Raw genomic sequence first — 15,689 nt, 5'->3', positions numbered from 1 at the left:
TTGCTGAGTATAGAAAACTTAAAACGTTGAAAACCGGACTCTGCAGAAAAACACAAATAATGGTTTTCGACAGGCAACCTATCAGATACGCATATATTTGATCAAAGCATTTTCTTGCTTTTAAGGTAAGTGTGTGGAACAACTGTTGTGTGCTTCTCATTTCTGAAAATACTAATCCATTTGAAGCGGATAACGCAATCCTTATGCATTGATATTGGTAATTAGTTTTTTTATAACTCATCAATACATCTGTAGGATCCGGATTTGGAGCATATGTGTAATCCTGTATGGAAAAAAGTTGAAAAGAGATCGAAAGCGGGATGTAAATGGCAGTAGCATTTCCAACTTTTTATTGCGCCTTTATCTCCAGACATCATCCATATTTGTGGGCACCAATTCCGCCCAAGTTTGTTCCACACTTTATGCTTTGCATATGCTTTTCTTTTAAGGGACTTTAGAATCATCCCTTTTTTATTCTCTAATCCCTAGAAAAAGATTTCATTTTCCAGTGCAGATTCTGATTCAGGGACTTCTTTTCTTTGAATATCTGAACTCAAGAAGAAATCTTATATGTTGGAACAAAATAAGACATTCCTCTGTATAACTAATGAAATAGACTTATGACAGTGTATAGATTTTTGTATGGTTGAATATGTAGTAATGACATCAAAGAAGACAACGATTTTACGATAGTAATGTTTTCATTAAATAATGATTTCAAACTACCAGAGATGAACAATCTCAGTTTGACTGACATGTATGTTCTTTGCCAACAAAGAACTGTTAACCACAGAGTTATATGGCTTACTTTATCTATCCATAGTTTTCCAATTTATATGTAATTTCCATTAAATTTCTTACATTCAAAGCTTCAAGATTCCCAGCTCTCGGCTTGAGTTCATATCCTCACTGAGTGCTGCTTTTGATTTAAAAAAGGGTTCACATGCTTCAGTAACTATTCAAGCATGCTTAATAGTTCAAAAAAAAATTAGTAATAATTTTATCACCTAGGAGAAACTTTTACGAGGACTTCATCCATGCATAGTGTGCCAATGACCTAATCCATGTTGCATTCCAAGGTCTTTTAGCCTGTTAAGCTCCGGCAGTATGACTTTAGCAAGATCAGGTCTGTCTTTCTTTCTCAGCTCGGCACACTTCAGGGCCAACTTTGCAAAGCTCAGGGCCTCTTCGACAGGCCAATCAGGTACAGTTGGATCTAGCAAATCAGCAAAGGTCTCGTTCTGGATGGCCCTCTCGACGTGATGGGTGAGGCCCATTGGAGGCCTGGCAGTGATAATTTGCAGCAACATGACCCCCAGTGAGTATATATCGGATTTAGTTCCTAACTCCCCTGTTTGCTGATACTCAGGATCTATGTAACAAAATGTGCCTGCAGCCGATGTCATGTGATACTGAGTTACACTATCTGCAACCGAAGGAGGAACTAGTCGAGCTAAACCGACGTCGCTGATCTTGCAAGTGTTATTGTGGTCCAGCAGGACATTGGCTGGCTTTAGGTCCCGGTGAACAAGGGGTTCGGGTTTAGTCTGGTGTAGGAACAAGAGCCCTGTTGCAATATCAGCAGCAATCTTGAAACGAATTCCCCAAGGGATGGGAGGTGTGTTTCCTTTGCGAAACAAACGGTCTTCTAGGCTTCCGTTGTCCATGAACTCGTACACCAAGCATCCATATTCAGGGCAAGCACCCATCAGCAGGACCATATTTGGATGTCTTATGCAGCTCAGGACTTCAACCTGCATGTATGTATCATTAATTAGGGCAGAACCAAGATTTTAGTAAATTTTTAACTGAAAAACTTTGCTAGAGCTACCTCTTGTTGGAATTGTTTCCTCCCTTGAGCAGCATCAGGTCGAAGTACTTTGATGGCAACTGGGGTATGATCAAGTTTGCCTTTAAAGACAGGACCATAACCACCTTCGCCAATTTTCATGGACTTTGCAAATTTGTCGGTGGCTGCTTGAATCTCGTCTATGGTGTATTTTCTGTAGCGGACATCGTTGTTTGACAATACATCTAGAGCTCGATACTTTTCTTCTGCCTCACGCTTGGCTTTCATCTCTGCCTGCTTTCTTCTCTGCATTTCCTTTTCGGCTATTTTCTGTGCTTTCTCTGCTGCTTCAATGGCAGCTCTGCATTTTGCTTTCTCAATCTCTACAAGCGCAAGGGCTGCCTCTTCAGCAAGCCGTGCCTGCTCTAATCTGTTCTTTTCATCCAGCTTCATTTTTTGGAGTTCATCGGCCTGAAAGTTTAGCAAACAAAACTTTAATATGTGCACTATAAAGTTCCACCAGGACGCAGACATCATCAACTTTTACCCTTTGTTGGGCTGAAACTGCTTCCTTGCAAGCTGCATTGTACATATTCATGGTTTCTTTCATCTCTTGCTTTAGTCTTAGAACTTCACTCTGTCATTTCCAAATAAACTTTAGTAAATTCTCTAATAGAACTATATCAAACACAAAATCCTCATTCATTACTTACTAAAGACAAGGAATTATCATTGTCCTTTCCCACGACGGTAATATCTTGCTCCCTCATGGTGTCCCCTGATTGAAGGTCGATCGCTGGCTCAGTTGAATCAATATCCAGGGAATTGCCATTGCCTGCATTTCTGGATCCTTTTCTAGGAACACCTTGACTATCAGCAGTTTTCCTGCCCCCCTTTACAGGAGATGGCCTGTTCATGAATTTTTAGTTTTTGATGTTACAATTTTTTATTGCAAGAAAAATTAAAAAAAATCTTCCATGGAATTGAAACCGAAGTACAAGATAGAGAGACGCACACAAAATTTTTCTTGAAACTGAAGCACTTGAGTTCAATACCTGATTACGTTTTCTGGTTCAAAATGATCAGACTTGGCCGACGCCAGAGGAGGTGACAGCCTAGGAGTTGTGGAATTAGCAACGTCTCGAGTTGCTGCTGGCCTTATTGATTGTGCCTTACCTTTTGATATTACATACACCGAACAAAAGTCCGGAGCAGCCTTGTTTATCAAGGTTGGCAGATCATGGGTCCAAAATTTCCTGCACAAGAAGGCCGTCAACGGAGGATTTGAAGACATAGATTCAGCTGAGGTAGTTGGTACCTTAACGTTAGGGCGTTCCTTGATGCGGCACCAAGAACAATATTGGTCACCTGGTGGCTGCTGATGTAGTCTAAAAGTGTAGTATGTACATCTATGCCTTCTAGGACAACTTCCTTTACTATTATCTGCAAGATCCTCGAAGATCCAGACGGATCAAAGCCACAAATTTGGAGAAAAAACAGCATCGAATTATTTCTATTTCACATCCCACCAACATATTCCAGGAAGAAAAGAAAACAAAAAAATTCTGTCCGCCATAACACATATAGAGAGAGGAGAAATTTCACTTACCCCTCTACGTGCAGAAAATGCACGAAAAGGCTTGAAAACCTCCTCTGCTAATCCACCATTTGCATCCCCACCACCATCTGCAATCACACACCTTGTTAGTCGATGTCAATGCTACAAATCAGGCTGATTCATGCCAAAGAAACCATGGACTCGACTCTCACAGGACAATAAAACACAGATGCAAAGAAGCAACAAAACCGGTGCATGAAGGAGGATACCTACTTCTAGTCCTGACATGGATCAGAATAAGAGTCCGGTTGAATATAAGCAGGTTATCAATCGCCCATCTAACAGCCAAGCTGCTGTTTTTGTCTTTGTCAATGGCCACGACAGTGGGATTGTTGTCGTATAGAACTTGGGGGGACATGGTCACAATGCTGGTAAATGATCCTATGGAAATCAATTTTTTCATAGAATGTGGTGGTGCAATGAGGTTACGGCCACTAGCGCGGCTGCATCGCCACAGCCATTGCGACCACGAACCACCACTTTCCTTCCTTTCCCCAGGCTTTCTGATGAGAAATGTGAAGAAACAAGAGACAAAGAGATTTTCACCTCTAACTACGTATCTATAATCTACGTGTAAGTGAAATACTTAACAAACATAACTAACATTGATTTCTCAATCCCTCTCGTCCATCCATTTCCTTCTGCCATATTATGCCTTAATTATTTGATTGATGATCGGATTCTAATGGACCATTCTTGTTTTTATTTCTCTATGATCTTATTTTTCCTCCTCCTCCTCCTTTTTTTCTTTATTAATAACACTCAGATTTCATTTGAAAAGGTAAAATTATATTTTCTCGCAAAAAGATTTAAAATTACACTTACATGCATTTCGAAAATTTTCTCTTTATACTTGACATATTTCTATTAAAGTTTAGACGAAAAACGCTGACGTCAATAAAAGGAAATTACAAAAAATTTCAATTTTAGCCCATATTTAACATTTCATGTATGTTTTTGAGATGTCAAAGAAACCATGGACTCGATTCTCATAAAGCAATGAAACTATAACAAAAGTGGATTATGTGTAAATAATGAATTTTTAAAGTGAATGTAAGTTTAATTTTAGATTTTTTTTTGTAAAAAAGTTGGAGATTCACTTATAATTAACCTCATTTTTTTTTTTAAATAAAATTCATTTTTTTTTTTGTAAAAAAGTTGGAGATTCACTTATAATTAACCTCATTTTTTTTTTTAAATAAAATTCATTATTATATTATATAATATATCCAAATTCAAATATAAATTCAATACATCGATAAATATTCAAAGTAAATATAGAAGAAATGAAATATTCGAAATGGAGGGGGGTAGATATGCTATTTCCAGTAAAATAAATTTCGACGTCGTCTTATTATTCGAAATATTGAGGGGTGGATATGCTATTTCCAGTAAAATAACTCCGACGTCGTCTTGATCCAAATTCTTCAGCTTAGAATCTCCCTAATTAAACCCTAAATCCACCTGGGCTACATCTTCAGTCACCAACTCACAACAACATAGAATGCTACAATAATCAACGGATTTTTTTAACATAATAATTCAATACACAGTTGATTAAATATGTCGACGGTGTATGTGTTGGAACCGCCGACGAAGGGGAAGGTGATACTGACAACGTCGTTCGGTCCACTGGACATCGAGCTGTGGCCGAAGGAGGCGCCCAAGGCTGTCCGCAACTTCGTGCAGCTGTGCCTCGAAGGCTATTATGATAATACTGTTTTCCATCGCGTCATTAAGTCGTTTCTAGTACAAGGAGGTGATCCCACCGGCACTGGAGAAGGTAAAGTCGTTTTGTAATTTGTATGAAATTCAAACCCTAACCTTAGTTTCATGTACATAACTGTATGAGGCATTTCTGAATGTTCAAGGGTTTTAATTCGTTTGGGAAAGGAAAAAGTAATTGGAAACTGCGCAAGTCGAGATTTTTAAGTTGAAGTTACCAATACTAGATTGAGCATTTTGTACGAATTCAGTGTGTACAAAAATTACTCATTGTATTTCTTACTTCACCTGATGCTTCATCTTTGGGTTTATATGATTAAAAAGAAATAAGGATAAAGTTTGCAAAGTGTCTGAGGATTGTTCATTGATCACCTTTTCGTATAATTAGACCATAAAAGGTGGCACGAGAATTTTCGCAGAGTTCACATGCAGTAAAGTACCGTCTGAATGTTAGTTATTGTGGAATTGAATGATGTGATCTGTTCTTGTACGTTTTGAATGTTTTACAGCATTTGCAACTCAGTTGTGTGGGTTAGGTTATTTCATGATGGAATTGGTAGCTTTCTGGGTTCCGTTCGCTAAATAAACTAATTTTTCCTGAAAATCTTTGTACTCAGTATTACTCGACTAGATGTTACTCTATTTAATAAATTCCTTTATCAAAAGGCGGCATGAAAGGTCATGATGCTGGGAAATAGTTCATTATCTGATTGATTTTGATCCTTAAATCTAATTATTCTGTTACCGTACATTCTCTTTGACCTGTTCATTTATTGTATGTGTACAGGTGGTGAGAGTATATACGGCAGTGCTTTTCCTGATGAGTTTCATTCTCGTCTAAGATTTAAGCACAGGGGTTTGGTTGCATGTGCTGGTGCTGGAGCAGCTAATTCAAATGGCAGCCAGTTCTTTATAACCTTGGATCGTTGTGACTGGCTTGACAAGAAGCATACAATATTTGGAAAAGTAATTATGGTCTAATATATTTATCTTCATCTCTAGATTGCGTGACTTGCCGTGTTGGAGTTGACAGTCTACCTAATTCTTTTTGCAGGTAACTGGAGATTCAATATTTAACCTCTTACAGTTAGGTGAAGTTGAGACAGATAAAGATGATAGGCCACTGGACCCGCTTCCTAAAATACTTTCAGTTGAGGTATCAATTTGTCTTGCTCAAGCTTCTTGTATTTCTGAATACTCACAACTTGTTAAGCTCCAGTTGCATTTTAGGAAACGTAGGACAATAAAAAATTCAATTGATCCATGTGGCTTAGCATTTTGTAATCTTACACCCTAGGAACCTCAACTGGAATAAATACTTTCCTGTACTGTTCGGAGTGATGTGCTTATCCTAGTTTTAGTAGGTTATTTTATGTGAATGGTATGGATGAAAACAGGTGGACGTATACTTTCAGTTAGTGGAGATAAACCTTAGTCAAAACTTTTTTAATTCCATTACGCAGTCGTGTACCTTAGGATTTTGTTGTGTAATTTTCTTCTCAAAACTGCTTTATAGGTGTTATGGAATCCATTTGATGACATTGTCCCAAGGATAATCGCTGCGAAGTCTTTACCATCGTCTGAAAAGAAAGAAATAAAGCAGAAGGTTACCAAGTAGGTTTCTTGTCCATGCATTTTGATGTGGAATATAGCAATCCTCTCACTGATATTACTTATTTTTTTGGAATAATAAGATAACGATTCTTTTAATTTGTTGTTCAGAAAGTTGAACTTGCTTTCATTTGGAGAAGAAGCTGAAGAAGAGGAGAAGGAACTTGTGGCTTCCAATACTAGAATAAAAAGTAGTCATGATGTTTTGAACGATCCCCGCCTCCTGAAGGAAGGCCCTGAAACTGATTTGGTAATGATGTGTAACTGTTGGTAGATTATTGTTTTCGGTGCTTCATTATGTCTCCAATTGGCTTCTGCTTGATTCACTGATAACGTTGTCATGAATAGCAAAGTATCTGACTACAGTGCAGCGTCAACTTTTAGAATGCAGTTGTTATGTCTTCTCCTCACCTTTAACTTATACATCACATGTTACAATATCTAATTGTATGCTTTTGAGTTCACACTTCCTGTGCTGATTGAAGCTTTTTAATTTGTTTATCATTTCTCTGCTTCGGGGATTCATATGTTGGAAGTCTTGTGTTCTATGGGTAAACTCTTTATGGCATATAAGAGATTGAAGTGCACAAGAAAAATTTTCTGGACTATTAATTTACTAAATTTCATGTAAGGCATATTGTCTGATGCAACTTATTTGTGCAGAACTCAGCTGAAGGTCGAAAGGCAAAGGACGCACAATTTATTGTGAGAGAAGCTCTAAGCTCAAAGAGAGAGCAACAGAAAGAATTAGGTGACACATATTCTGGATCTTTAGAGTATAGTGATGAAGATGAGGCTAGCTTTGATGCACGAATGCGCCAGCAGATACTAAGAAGAAGGCAGGAGCTTGGAGACCTACCAACTAAGAAAGAGTTGCCTTATGGTGAGCTCCAAACTTTAGAAATTGATAAGTGGGTTTCTGTTTACATTTCCTGTACTTAGGTCTGATGTCAACACCATGTTCATAATTAGGCTCATAAGTGTTTATTGAATAATCTAGAGTGGATGATTGTGAAAGATGCAATAATGAATTACTTATGCCATTGAATCTCATCTTAGAGTGTGGACGTGGCCTGCGTACTTTGAGCATAATGGTTTCACTTCACTAGCTCCCGTAAGTTTAATTAACTTTAATTTATTATATAAGCAGATTTCTGATGAGCAACTGCAAGCCAGACAGAAATTCTGGGGAAAAGAAAAATCATAACTGACGTATGCTCAATACTTACTGCAGTTGACAAATATATAGATAGTTTACAAGAGTCACGTTAACCTACAGGTTAAAGGTTCACATAGTTGTCTGTGGTTTTTCATGATTTTACAATGTGTCCATTGAGCAGTCATGAAGTTTGTATGGTGCTCTGGTATTAATGAAGGGTACTCTCTTTGCAATTCCTGTTGATTCAACTTGTCCATTTTTCAGCTCAGAAGCTTTCGAAAATTATTGTGCCATTTATAGTAAAGAAAAGTTATCTGCTTCAGAAGTTTCTGTTATTATTATTTTCTTCTCAATGATTGGACATGTATCTTTCTAATCATAAACTCAACTTTGCATGGGCAGAGCTTGTAGGTTCAGGGAAACGTACAGCATCTCCACCAAGGTATGGTTATTTTTGCTTGAGATTTTCTCGACAGTCATGCTCATGTAAACTGAAGTATATGTTCATTTTTGTATCGTAAACTGAAGTTTGCAGGTAAAATGATTGATAGCATTATCATTGATTCTTGTATGTAACTATGTGTTTCATTGTCACACGGCCACTTATTCTTGAAAGTTTCACCTAATATTTTGTTGCCAGTGTCAGTGACAAGAGCTAATTTGGTCTGACTCTTTATTCAGTTTCAGTGACCAGCACAGAACAGGGTTGCCACTGCTTTTCTTTTCTTTTCACATGTCTCTTCAGTAGTGATTCTGTGACTTCTGCATTGGTTAGTGTATCTCTTTTAAGCTTAGAAGTTTGATTTAAAAATCAGTTTCACAAAAGGAGCGAGTCAAACTCAGTTTTGCAAAGGAAACGAGAGAGTAAAGATAACATCCTTTTATGGCCAGTTTCATCGCAGTGAGGGATAAAGTTCATATTTGTTACCTTGATTAATAGAGAACACACTGTGTGATATTACAATTGAGAAGTGACAAAAATGAAAGTTGTTGTAACCATAAAATAAAAAAAAAATTAAAAAAAAAATAGGAAAAGAAATTGTAGGCATGTAGATATGCTATGGACACTCTTTACACAACTCAAATTAGCTGGGAACTTTATTTTCTTTTTTGTGTTTTAGTTTCTTGATGAGCTGGTCAACATAACATGAATTATGGCCTAAGTGTTGGTGAATATTATTCTCTCATTTTATCTTAAAGCCGAGCATGAATCTGTTTCACCTCACTGGCATGTGCATTTTTTTCACAATGGTCGACCATATCTCTTTTATTACGCTTCCTCTGATTGATTGAGACTGCAGGGTAACAGTTTCAATCTATACTTTGATTTACCACTTACCAGGTCCAGTGTCGACAAACATGATGAAAGGCCAAAAGTGGATAGATTGTCGCTGAAGAAAAAAGGAATAGGTTCAGAAGCTAGGGCTGAACGCATGGCTAATGCAGATGCAGATTTACAGTTGCTTGGAGAAGCAGAACGGGAAAGACAGCTGCAGAAGCAGAAGAAACGTAGGCGTCAAGGACATGAAGATGAGGTATGCTTTGATTTTATTTGTTTTTTGGACATTTTTTGTTTATCTTTCAAAGTCTTGTTCTTCTTCTCTGCAATTTTATTAGGTTCCACTACCCAACCAAAGATATTTCTGTATAGTTTTTGGAGCGGGTCATGGAAGAGGAACATACCATTTGTCATTGTATAACAAAGCTTGCTATGATATGGATCCCTAGTTTGCATTAAATTTCTGAGGAATCTGGTTGAATTTAGGGTATGGAAACAACAGTTATTTAAAAGAAATCCTCAAGCCTGTGGAAAGAATGTGAGATTTTAGTAATGATTCGGTGCAATGTTGCAGCAGGCGTACATGTTAGATATTGAATCTGAATTGTCTAGATTTGTTGTTCCTTTCTAGGTCTTTCATATTTGCAAGTTGGTTTATTTCTGTGGCTTTTTAAATCTGTGGCTTGTTAAATTTCTTAACGGTGTATTCATGTGGGTTCTAGATTCTAGCAAAGCTTGAGAAATTTAAGTCGACCTTCTCAACGAAATCCGAAGGATCAAATGGTGAACATGGTGGTCGCAAGGATGATGATTTGTCAGATTGGATGGGAGTGACGCTAAAGTTTGCTCCTGAGCCTGGAAAGGTAGTCTGCTGTCCACCACATGTAGTTGAACTTTCTGCTTTTTCTGACAAAAGCTTTTCCCGTCCATGAGCTTTCCGTGCATTATTGCTCATCAGGAAACCACAGCTGCTATCCATTTCCTGAGCCCTTACAACACTTATGTAGCTAGTTGACTTCTATATTTTTATTCGTTTATGTTATTTCTTTTAAACCAAAAATGAATAACGTCCAATTTGCATTATTCTGCAGAATCATATGTCACGCAGTGACGACCCGAATGACTATGTAGTGCATGACCCTCTTTTGGAGAAAGGAAAAGAAAAATTCAACAAAATGCAGGCTAAGGAAAAGCGAAGACAACGAGAATGGGCTGGGAAATCTCTTACTTGAACCTGTTTCTGCTCCTTTAAATATGACGTCGGGGGTATCACTGTAGCTTTGAGACACTGACCATACCTTGACAACAAGATCAAAAATGATTCTATTGAGAGTCCAGGTATTTCACAGGGCAGCAGCCTGATTTATCTTGTAGTATGAATGGACAGAAAAAACTAGTTCCTGGTGATGTCCTCCTGTTTTACCTATCAATTTTCTTCCATTTAGAGGTGTATATTTGCTCGTGCACTGCCCCCCACATGTCATAAATGTAAATGTAAGTTATCCGGGCGTGCGATATAGATTGTCCAAGAAACAATCTGTTCTGGGCATTGGACATAGGGATTGATTGCAGGAATTCATCATCCCATAATTATCTATATACTATTGCCGATTTTATATTTCTTTCGGGTTGTTACTGATGTAATTTCACTGCTTGAATATGTTCCCTCCTCCGATTAGGTTTTCGTAGATACCACAGCCCAATGGAACATTCTTGGTCGATCAACAGGAGATAGATCTGGTTGTCATGTGGAAAACATCGTCCACCCATTTTCACATCCCCCTCACATAATCAAGGTATATTCTTTGTGATATCTAGCATATATGAGAAGTAATTGACACAATATATCTTGTGACGTCCAGACCTGGTGTTACAAAGAATTTTCTTTTGTCTGGTGTTTGACCATTAATACCAAAAACATTACAAGGTTTCACATCCATCAATAACATGTCGTCCTAGTTAAAATTTTATGGTCCAAAATTAACATGAATTTATGCGCAATGATGAATTAATCAAAGATTAAAGCTGAGTTGTGGTTACTTGTGTATTTTTCTAATCAGTTGCATTAATATCACATGGTTGGTGGTGGTCAAACCTGAGCCTATGTACTCTACTCTTCAATTTTCAATGATGTTATGCCAAAACAAGTCCTGATAAATATAATACTATTAGCACGCCGTGTTTTCTGTTTAAAGAAAGTTGAGCCGATGTGAAGAACCACTTGGTTTTCAGCTAATCCTGAACTTGAATTTCTGACATTGGGGTATGGATTCATGTTTCATCTCCAGCTTCTATAAGAAAAAAGCATTCATGTTCCGAGTTCCAATTGAGTTAGTATGAATGTGAATATTTATTTCGTTGCAGTATCCATCACATGCTGGGAATTAAAGAAAAGCCCCAATCTGGATCTTGAACTTGCCAGAAATGCACATGGTTTCATTTGACTATTTGATGTCTGCCATATGTGTATCTCTTCGATTTTCCCTATGTTGGAAAATTTGCTACACTACTGCTCATAGCTGTTACCGCGTATGAGCAGAGCAGGCCCTTAATACAGCCTTTTTCTGGAAAGCACATAATAATATATTACCACCTTGAATCACTTTAATTGGCTACTCCAACTTATTTATTTGTGAAGCACATATTCTACTATTTAAGGTATTTAAGGAATTGGTCAATGAGAACGTCAGAAAAGTGGCGTTTGGACCAGAAGAGTCTTTGTTGTCAGCTATTTTGCAGCAAAAACAAGAATGAGAAGATAAATTGAAGTTTTTAGTTCAATTTCAATTCAAAAAGTTCTAGTATAGCACAAGGGGCAGGCAAATTGTCGCAGCAATACCATAGACGGGCATTAAGGTCTTTGTTTAGGGTACCTTTCCAATTGCCCATGGTAACTTAATCTGACGGCACATGATTTAAGATGTTGTCAAAAGTCTGTTTTTTCTTTTAGAAAAGGACTTGGGGAATTTTAGCAGAGGGTTCTATTGGATTCCACTTTCTTTGACTTCTTCTCACCCCATTTTGCTTTCCTATTGTCTGTTGCAGATTCCAGATTTTCACTTTCTTCATGGTAAAGAATCTCTCTCTCTCTCTCTGTCTCTCTCTGACAGTATGAATGAGACTGAATGCCGTTTAATAGTTAACCTAAGAGACAGACAAGACGCAATTACAACAATCTGGTTTTTGTATTTGGAAAACAAATAATTATTATTCTTTTTTGCCATCTTAAGCACAAGGAAAATGAATGACAAAGTATTGGGCAGCCAATTTAGTGCAAATAAAACATTGTCATATGCAGACGCAAAAGGGAGAGAATGAGATTTGAATGGTTGTAGTTGTCGGCTGGCTTGTCATCAAAATCTGGGGGACATTCTCATTCACGTTTTGCTCAAATTCAACTTTGGATAAACAAGCACCCCCCAAGTTTGTATCTCCATCTATATACATCTATATGTATCATAAATCAAACATTGTAGGAATTGTCCACATACTCCTTAGGGGCTAACCTTTCCCTAAAACAATAAATTAAGTCAGATCAATACTTTTACATAATCTAGAATCAGATTATTTCTATATAATCAATTATTAAAATTGGGTTATCTTTTGAAATGGTACTTATTAGTTGGCGGTATATTTCTTATAAAGCGGGACAAATACACTTTCAGAATCAGATAAGAGGAGATTAGGTTTTAATAGTAGAATTATATGCTGCCATGATTGGGGCTAACATAATCTTGGGCTTAATAGTTGATATTTTCATGTATCCTAACCAGAATATTATCTAATTATTTTGAAAATTTTAAGATAAAACAGACGAGTGATATGTGGAAAAAAGGGCAAACAAGGTACAACCGAAATGCCCAAAGTCACCGCCTTAATCCAAACCCCCCCGCCATCTGTCTCTATTATATTGTCCTGGAAACTTCGTTATCCGATGCCGTGTTCACACCTTTCCCACACGTTTTCTCTCTCTGTATATGTATACATATCGTATTCACAGCTGACCCCAAAGTTTTTCAAAAACCCACTTTTGTAGTTTGACATTCACCATGCGTTCACATTGCCGTTCACACATTCTCTCAATCACCTCTACTGTATATGTATATCAGGCTTTCCATTTTCTCACAGAATTCTGATTGCAACCCTTTTTCTTTTTCCGTGCTTTAGACCTTCTTTTCAGGAAGCCCGTTTCGAGAGATGAATGAGAACAAGCAGCAGCAGCAGCACCCGCCGCAGCAGAGGAAGAGAAGAAGAAGAGAAAACACGAATGATGGCGTCGGAGTTGTGGACGCAGACGTGGACGTGAAGCAAGTGAAGACTAAAGGGCTCAACGAGATTATCACTTCTTTGATTTTGCTTGAGGATCAAGAAAAGAACGATCTTGAGGAGTTGGAGAAGGCCAATCAGGAAGAAAGGCTTCAATTGGAAGAAAATCATAGCAAGAGGACACGGGCTATGATGGATTATTACTCCGACTTGCAGGATTATCATAAGGACGCCGAGCGCGCTGAAGGGACGAGGAAAAGAAAGGCCAAGGCTAATGCTTTTGCTGCCACAAACGTTGCGGCAATGGCCATTGGTACTGCAGGAGGTGCCGAGGATTCTGTTTCTAGTGAACAAAACCTCGCCTCGAATGATAAAGCTCCAGCGGCCGGGCCTCAAAGGCGGTTGTGGGTTAAGAATAGGTCTAAAGATTGGTGGGATCAATGTAGCAGTCCGGATTTTCCGGAGGAGGAATTTAAGAAGGCGTTTAGGATGGGGAAGGAGACGTTTGACTTGATTTGTAATGAGCTGAGCTCTGTTGTTGCCAAGGAAAATACAATGTTGAGGGATGCTGTTCCAGTTAGGCAACGTGTGGCGGTGTGCATATGGCGTTTGGCCACCGGTGAGCCGCTCAGGCTGGTTTCCAAGAAGTTTGGATTGGGGATATCAACATGTCATAAGCTTGTCCTTGAGGTTTGTTCCGCAATAAGGAGCGTTTTGATGCCCAAGTATCTTAGGTGGCCTGATGAGGAGAGTGTGAGGAGGATCAAGGAAGAATTTGAATCCATATCTGGGATACCCAATGTGGTTGGATCCATGTATACTACACACATACCCATTATTGCTCCTAAGATTAGTGTAGCGGCCTATTTCAATAGGAGGCATACTGAGAGGAATCAGAAGACGTCATATTCTATCACCGTTCAGGGAGTTGTCGATCCGAGGGGAGTGTTTACAGATGTTTGCATTGGTTATCCTGGTTCAATGACTGATGATCAAGTGCTGGAGAAGTCCACTCTTTTCCAGCGGGCGAATGCAGGATTCTACCAGGGTGTTTGGATTGTTGGGGGCTCTGGACATCCGTTGATGGATTGGGTATTGGTGCCTTATACACAGCAGCACTTGACTTGGACTCAGCATGCCTTCAATGAGAAAATTGGGGAGATTCAAAGGATTGCTAAAGAATCATTTGCAAGATTGAAAGGCAGGTGGGGTTGTTTGCAGAAAAGAACTGAAGTGAAACTTCAAGACTTGCCAGTGGTGCTCGGAGCATGCTGCGTGTTGCATAACATATGTGAGTTGAGAGAGGAGCGTTTGGATCCATCGCTTAAGTTTGAACTCATTGATGATGCGATGGTTCCTGAGATTGGATTGAGATCGGCAAACGCAATGAAGGCAAGAGATACAATAGCTCACAATCTCTTGCATCATAACCATGCTGGCACATCATTTCTTTCCTAGGATAATTTGAAGAAAGCCTTCTCCACTCTTCATTCCAGAATGAAGAATGACATTATACATCTTCTGTTCTACCTTTGTACAATACACAGTTGGCAATTTGTTCAAGGGGCTCTGTTTCTCCATGGTAGGTGCTTTTCCCCTTGGGCAAATTGATGTTTATTATCGTCTCGTAGGCTGAAGTCATACACAGAAATCACAGGCACATTTAGTTCAGTTTTTACAATTGACAGTTACTTAGGTGAATTCCATTAGTTTCAAGACTAACTGTTCCATTGCAGTGTTATACTTGCAAGAATTGTATTGTATTGTAAACTTTCAAAACCATGAATAGTTATTTTAATTCTCATTTATGAAATGAAATCTTCCGTTGTGCATTGAGGTATCCTAAGTCTGTTTCACTCAGCAAACGGCAAGAATCATACTGCTTCCGGCTCCCTGAACAAAGAGATTATCCCTTGATCATTCTTGTGCTGAAAATGACAGCCACAATATTTATTAAACGGATCGACTTTATGGCATTTGATTACTGTTTTAGGACAAATTAGCTGATGATCGCTTTGTGCTTTAGTGGCCATTGGATGAATTCTTTCTCATACTGCTAATTTTGATCTGCATCCATCTATAGGTCCTACTTTACATTTACCATGATAGTCAGTGTATTCCGTGTGAATGTTGTTGACAATGAAGTTAAGACAGATCCCCTTCACACCATTCACCTATGATTGTAGGAAATGTATGAAAAGTGCCACAACAATAAACAAATCTTCTTCCATTATTTGTTAGG

The 15,689-nt window shown here is 38.3% G+C and overlaps 3 protein-coding genes across 5 annotated transcripts; 2 read left to right on the top strand and 1 right to left on the bottom strand.

Moving 5' to 3' along the window:
- On the bottom strand, positions 815-3,947 carry LOC105164654 (U-box domain-containing protein 51). The gene is made up of 8 exons (XM_011083354.2): positions 3,621-3,947; positions 3,399-3,475; positions 3,108-3,232; positions 2,845-3,045; positions 2,503-2,698; positions 2,337-2,426; positions 1,832-2,260; positions 815-1,754 (listed from the first exon to the last, which is right to left on the bottom strand). The coding sequence occupies exons 1-8, from the start codon at positions 3,808-3,810 to the stop codon at positions 1,032-1,034; spliced, it is 2,031 nt and encodes a 676-aa protein (XP_011081656.1). The 5' UTR covers positions 3,811-3,947; the 3' UTR covers positions 815-1,031.
- On the top strand, positions 4,796-12,178 carry LOC105164650 (peptidyl-prolyl cis-trans isomerase CYP57). 3 transcript variants are annotated; one of them, XR_002287208.1, is made up of 12 exons: positions 4,796-5,190; positions 5,920-6,098; positions 6,187-6,288; positions 6,649-6,746; positions 6,855-6,993; positions 7,407-7,626; positions 8,305-8,344; positions 9,245-9,437; positions 9,904-10,044; positions 10,273-10,519; positions 10,861-10,977; positions 11,546-12,178. XR_002287208.1 is itself a non-coding variant. In XM_011083351.2 (10 exons), exons 1-10 carry the CDS (start codon positions 4,971-4,973, stop codon positions 10,411-10,413), a joined length of 1,473 nt encoding a protein of 490 aa, XP_011081653.1. In that variant the 5' UTR covers positions 4,796-4,970; the 3' UTR covers positions 10,414-10,803. The 3 variants fall into 3 exon arrangements, 1 of the variants encoding a protein (XP_011081653.1); XR_002287207.1 differs by lacking the exon at positions 11,546-12,178 and having other exon boundaries at positions 10,861-11,479; XM_011083351.2 differs by lacking the exons at positions 10,861-10,977; positions 11,546-12,178 and having other exon boundaries at positions 10,273-10,803.
- On the top strand, positions 13,181-15,283 carry LOC105164653 (protein ANTAGONIST OF LIKE HETEROCHROMATIN PROTEIN 1). The gene has a single exon (XM_020694379.1). It carries the CDS (start codon positions 13,379-13,381, stop codon positions 14,903-14,905), a length of 1,527 nt encoding a protein of 508 aa, XP_020550038.1. The 5' UTR covers positions 13,181-13,378; the 3' UTR covers positions 14,906-15,283.

The sequence above is a fragment of the Sesamum indicum genome, linkage group LG6, assembly GCF_000512975.1.
Source record: "Sesamum indicum cultivar Zhongzhi No. 13 linkage group LG6, S_indicum_v1.0, whole genome shotgun sequence".
Classification (NCBI taxonomy): domain Eukaryota; kingdom Viridiplantae; phylum Streptophyta; class Magnoliopsida; order Lamiales; family Pedaliaceae; genus Sesamum; species Sesamum indicum.
This window is presented reverse-complemented; position numbering and strand designations above follow the sequence as displayed.

Bases quoted from the DNA above. Each gene is read 5' to 3' on its own strand.
- LOC105164654 (XM_011083354.2), bottom strand. From the start codon at position 3,810: ATGAAAAAATTGATTTCCATAGGATCATTTACCAGCATTGTGACCATG. The intron at 3,476-3,620 runs GTAGGTATCCTC...GTGTGATTGCAG, and splicing joins GATCCATGTCAGGACTAGAA to ATGGTGGTGGGGATGCAAAT. The intron at 2,427-2,502 runs GTAAGTAATGAA...TGGAAATGACAG, and splicing joins ATGATAATTCCTTGTCTTTA to AGTGAAGTTCTAAGACTAAA.
- LOC105164650 (XM_011083351.2), top strand. From the start codon at position 4,971: ATGTCGACGGTGTATGTGTTGGAACCGCCGACGAAGGGGAAGGTGATA. The intron at 9,438-9,903 runs GTATGCTTTGAT...TGTGGGTTCTAG, and splicing joins GTCAAGGACATGAAGATGAG to ATTCTAGCAAAGCTTGAGAA. The intron at 10,045-10,272 runs GTAGTCTGCTGT...ATTATTCTGCAG, and splicing joins TTGCTCCTGAGCCTGGAAAG to AATCATATGTCACGCAGTGA.
- LOC105164653 (XM_020694379.1), top strand. From the start codon at position 13,379: ATGAATGAGAACAAGCAGCAGCAGCAGCACCCGCCGCAGCAGAGGAAG.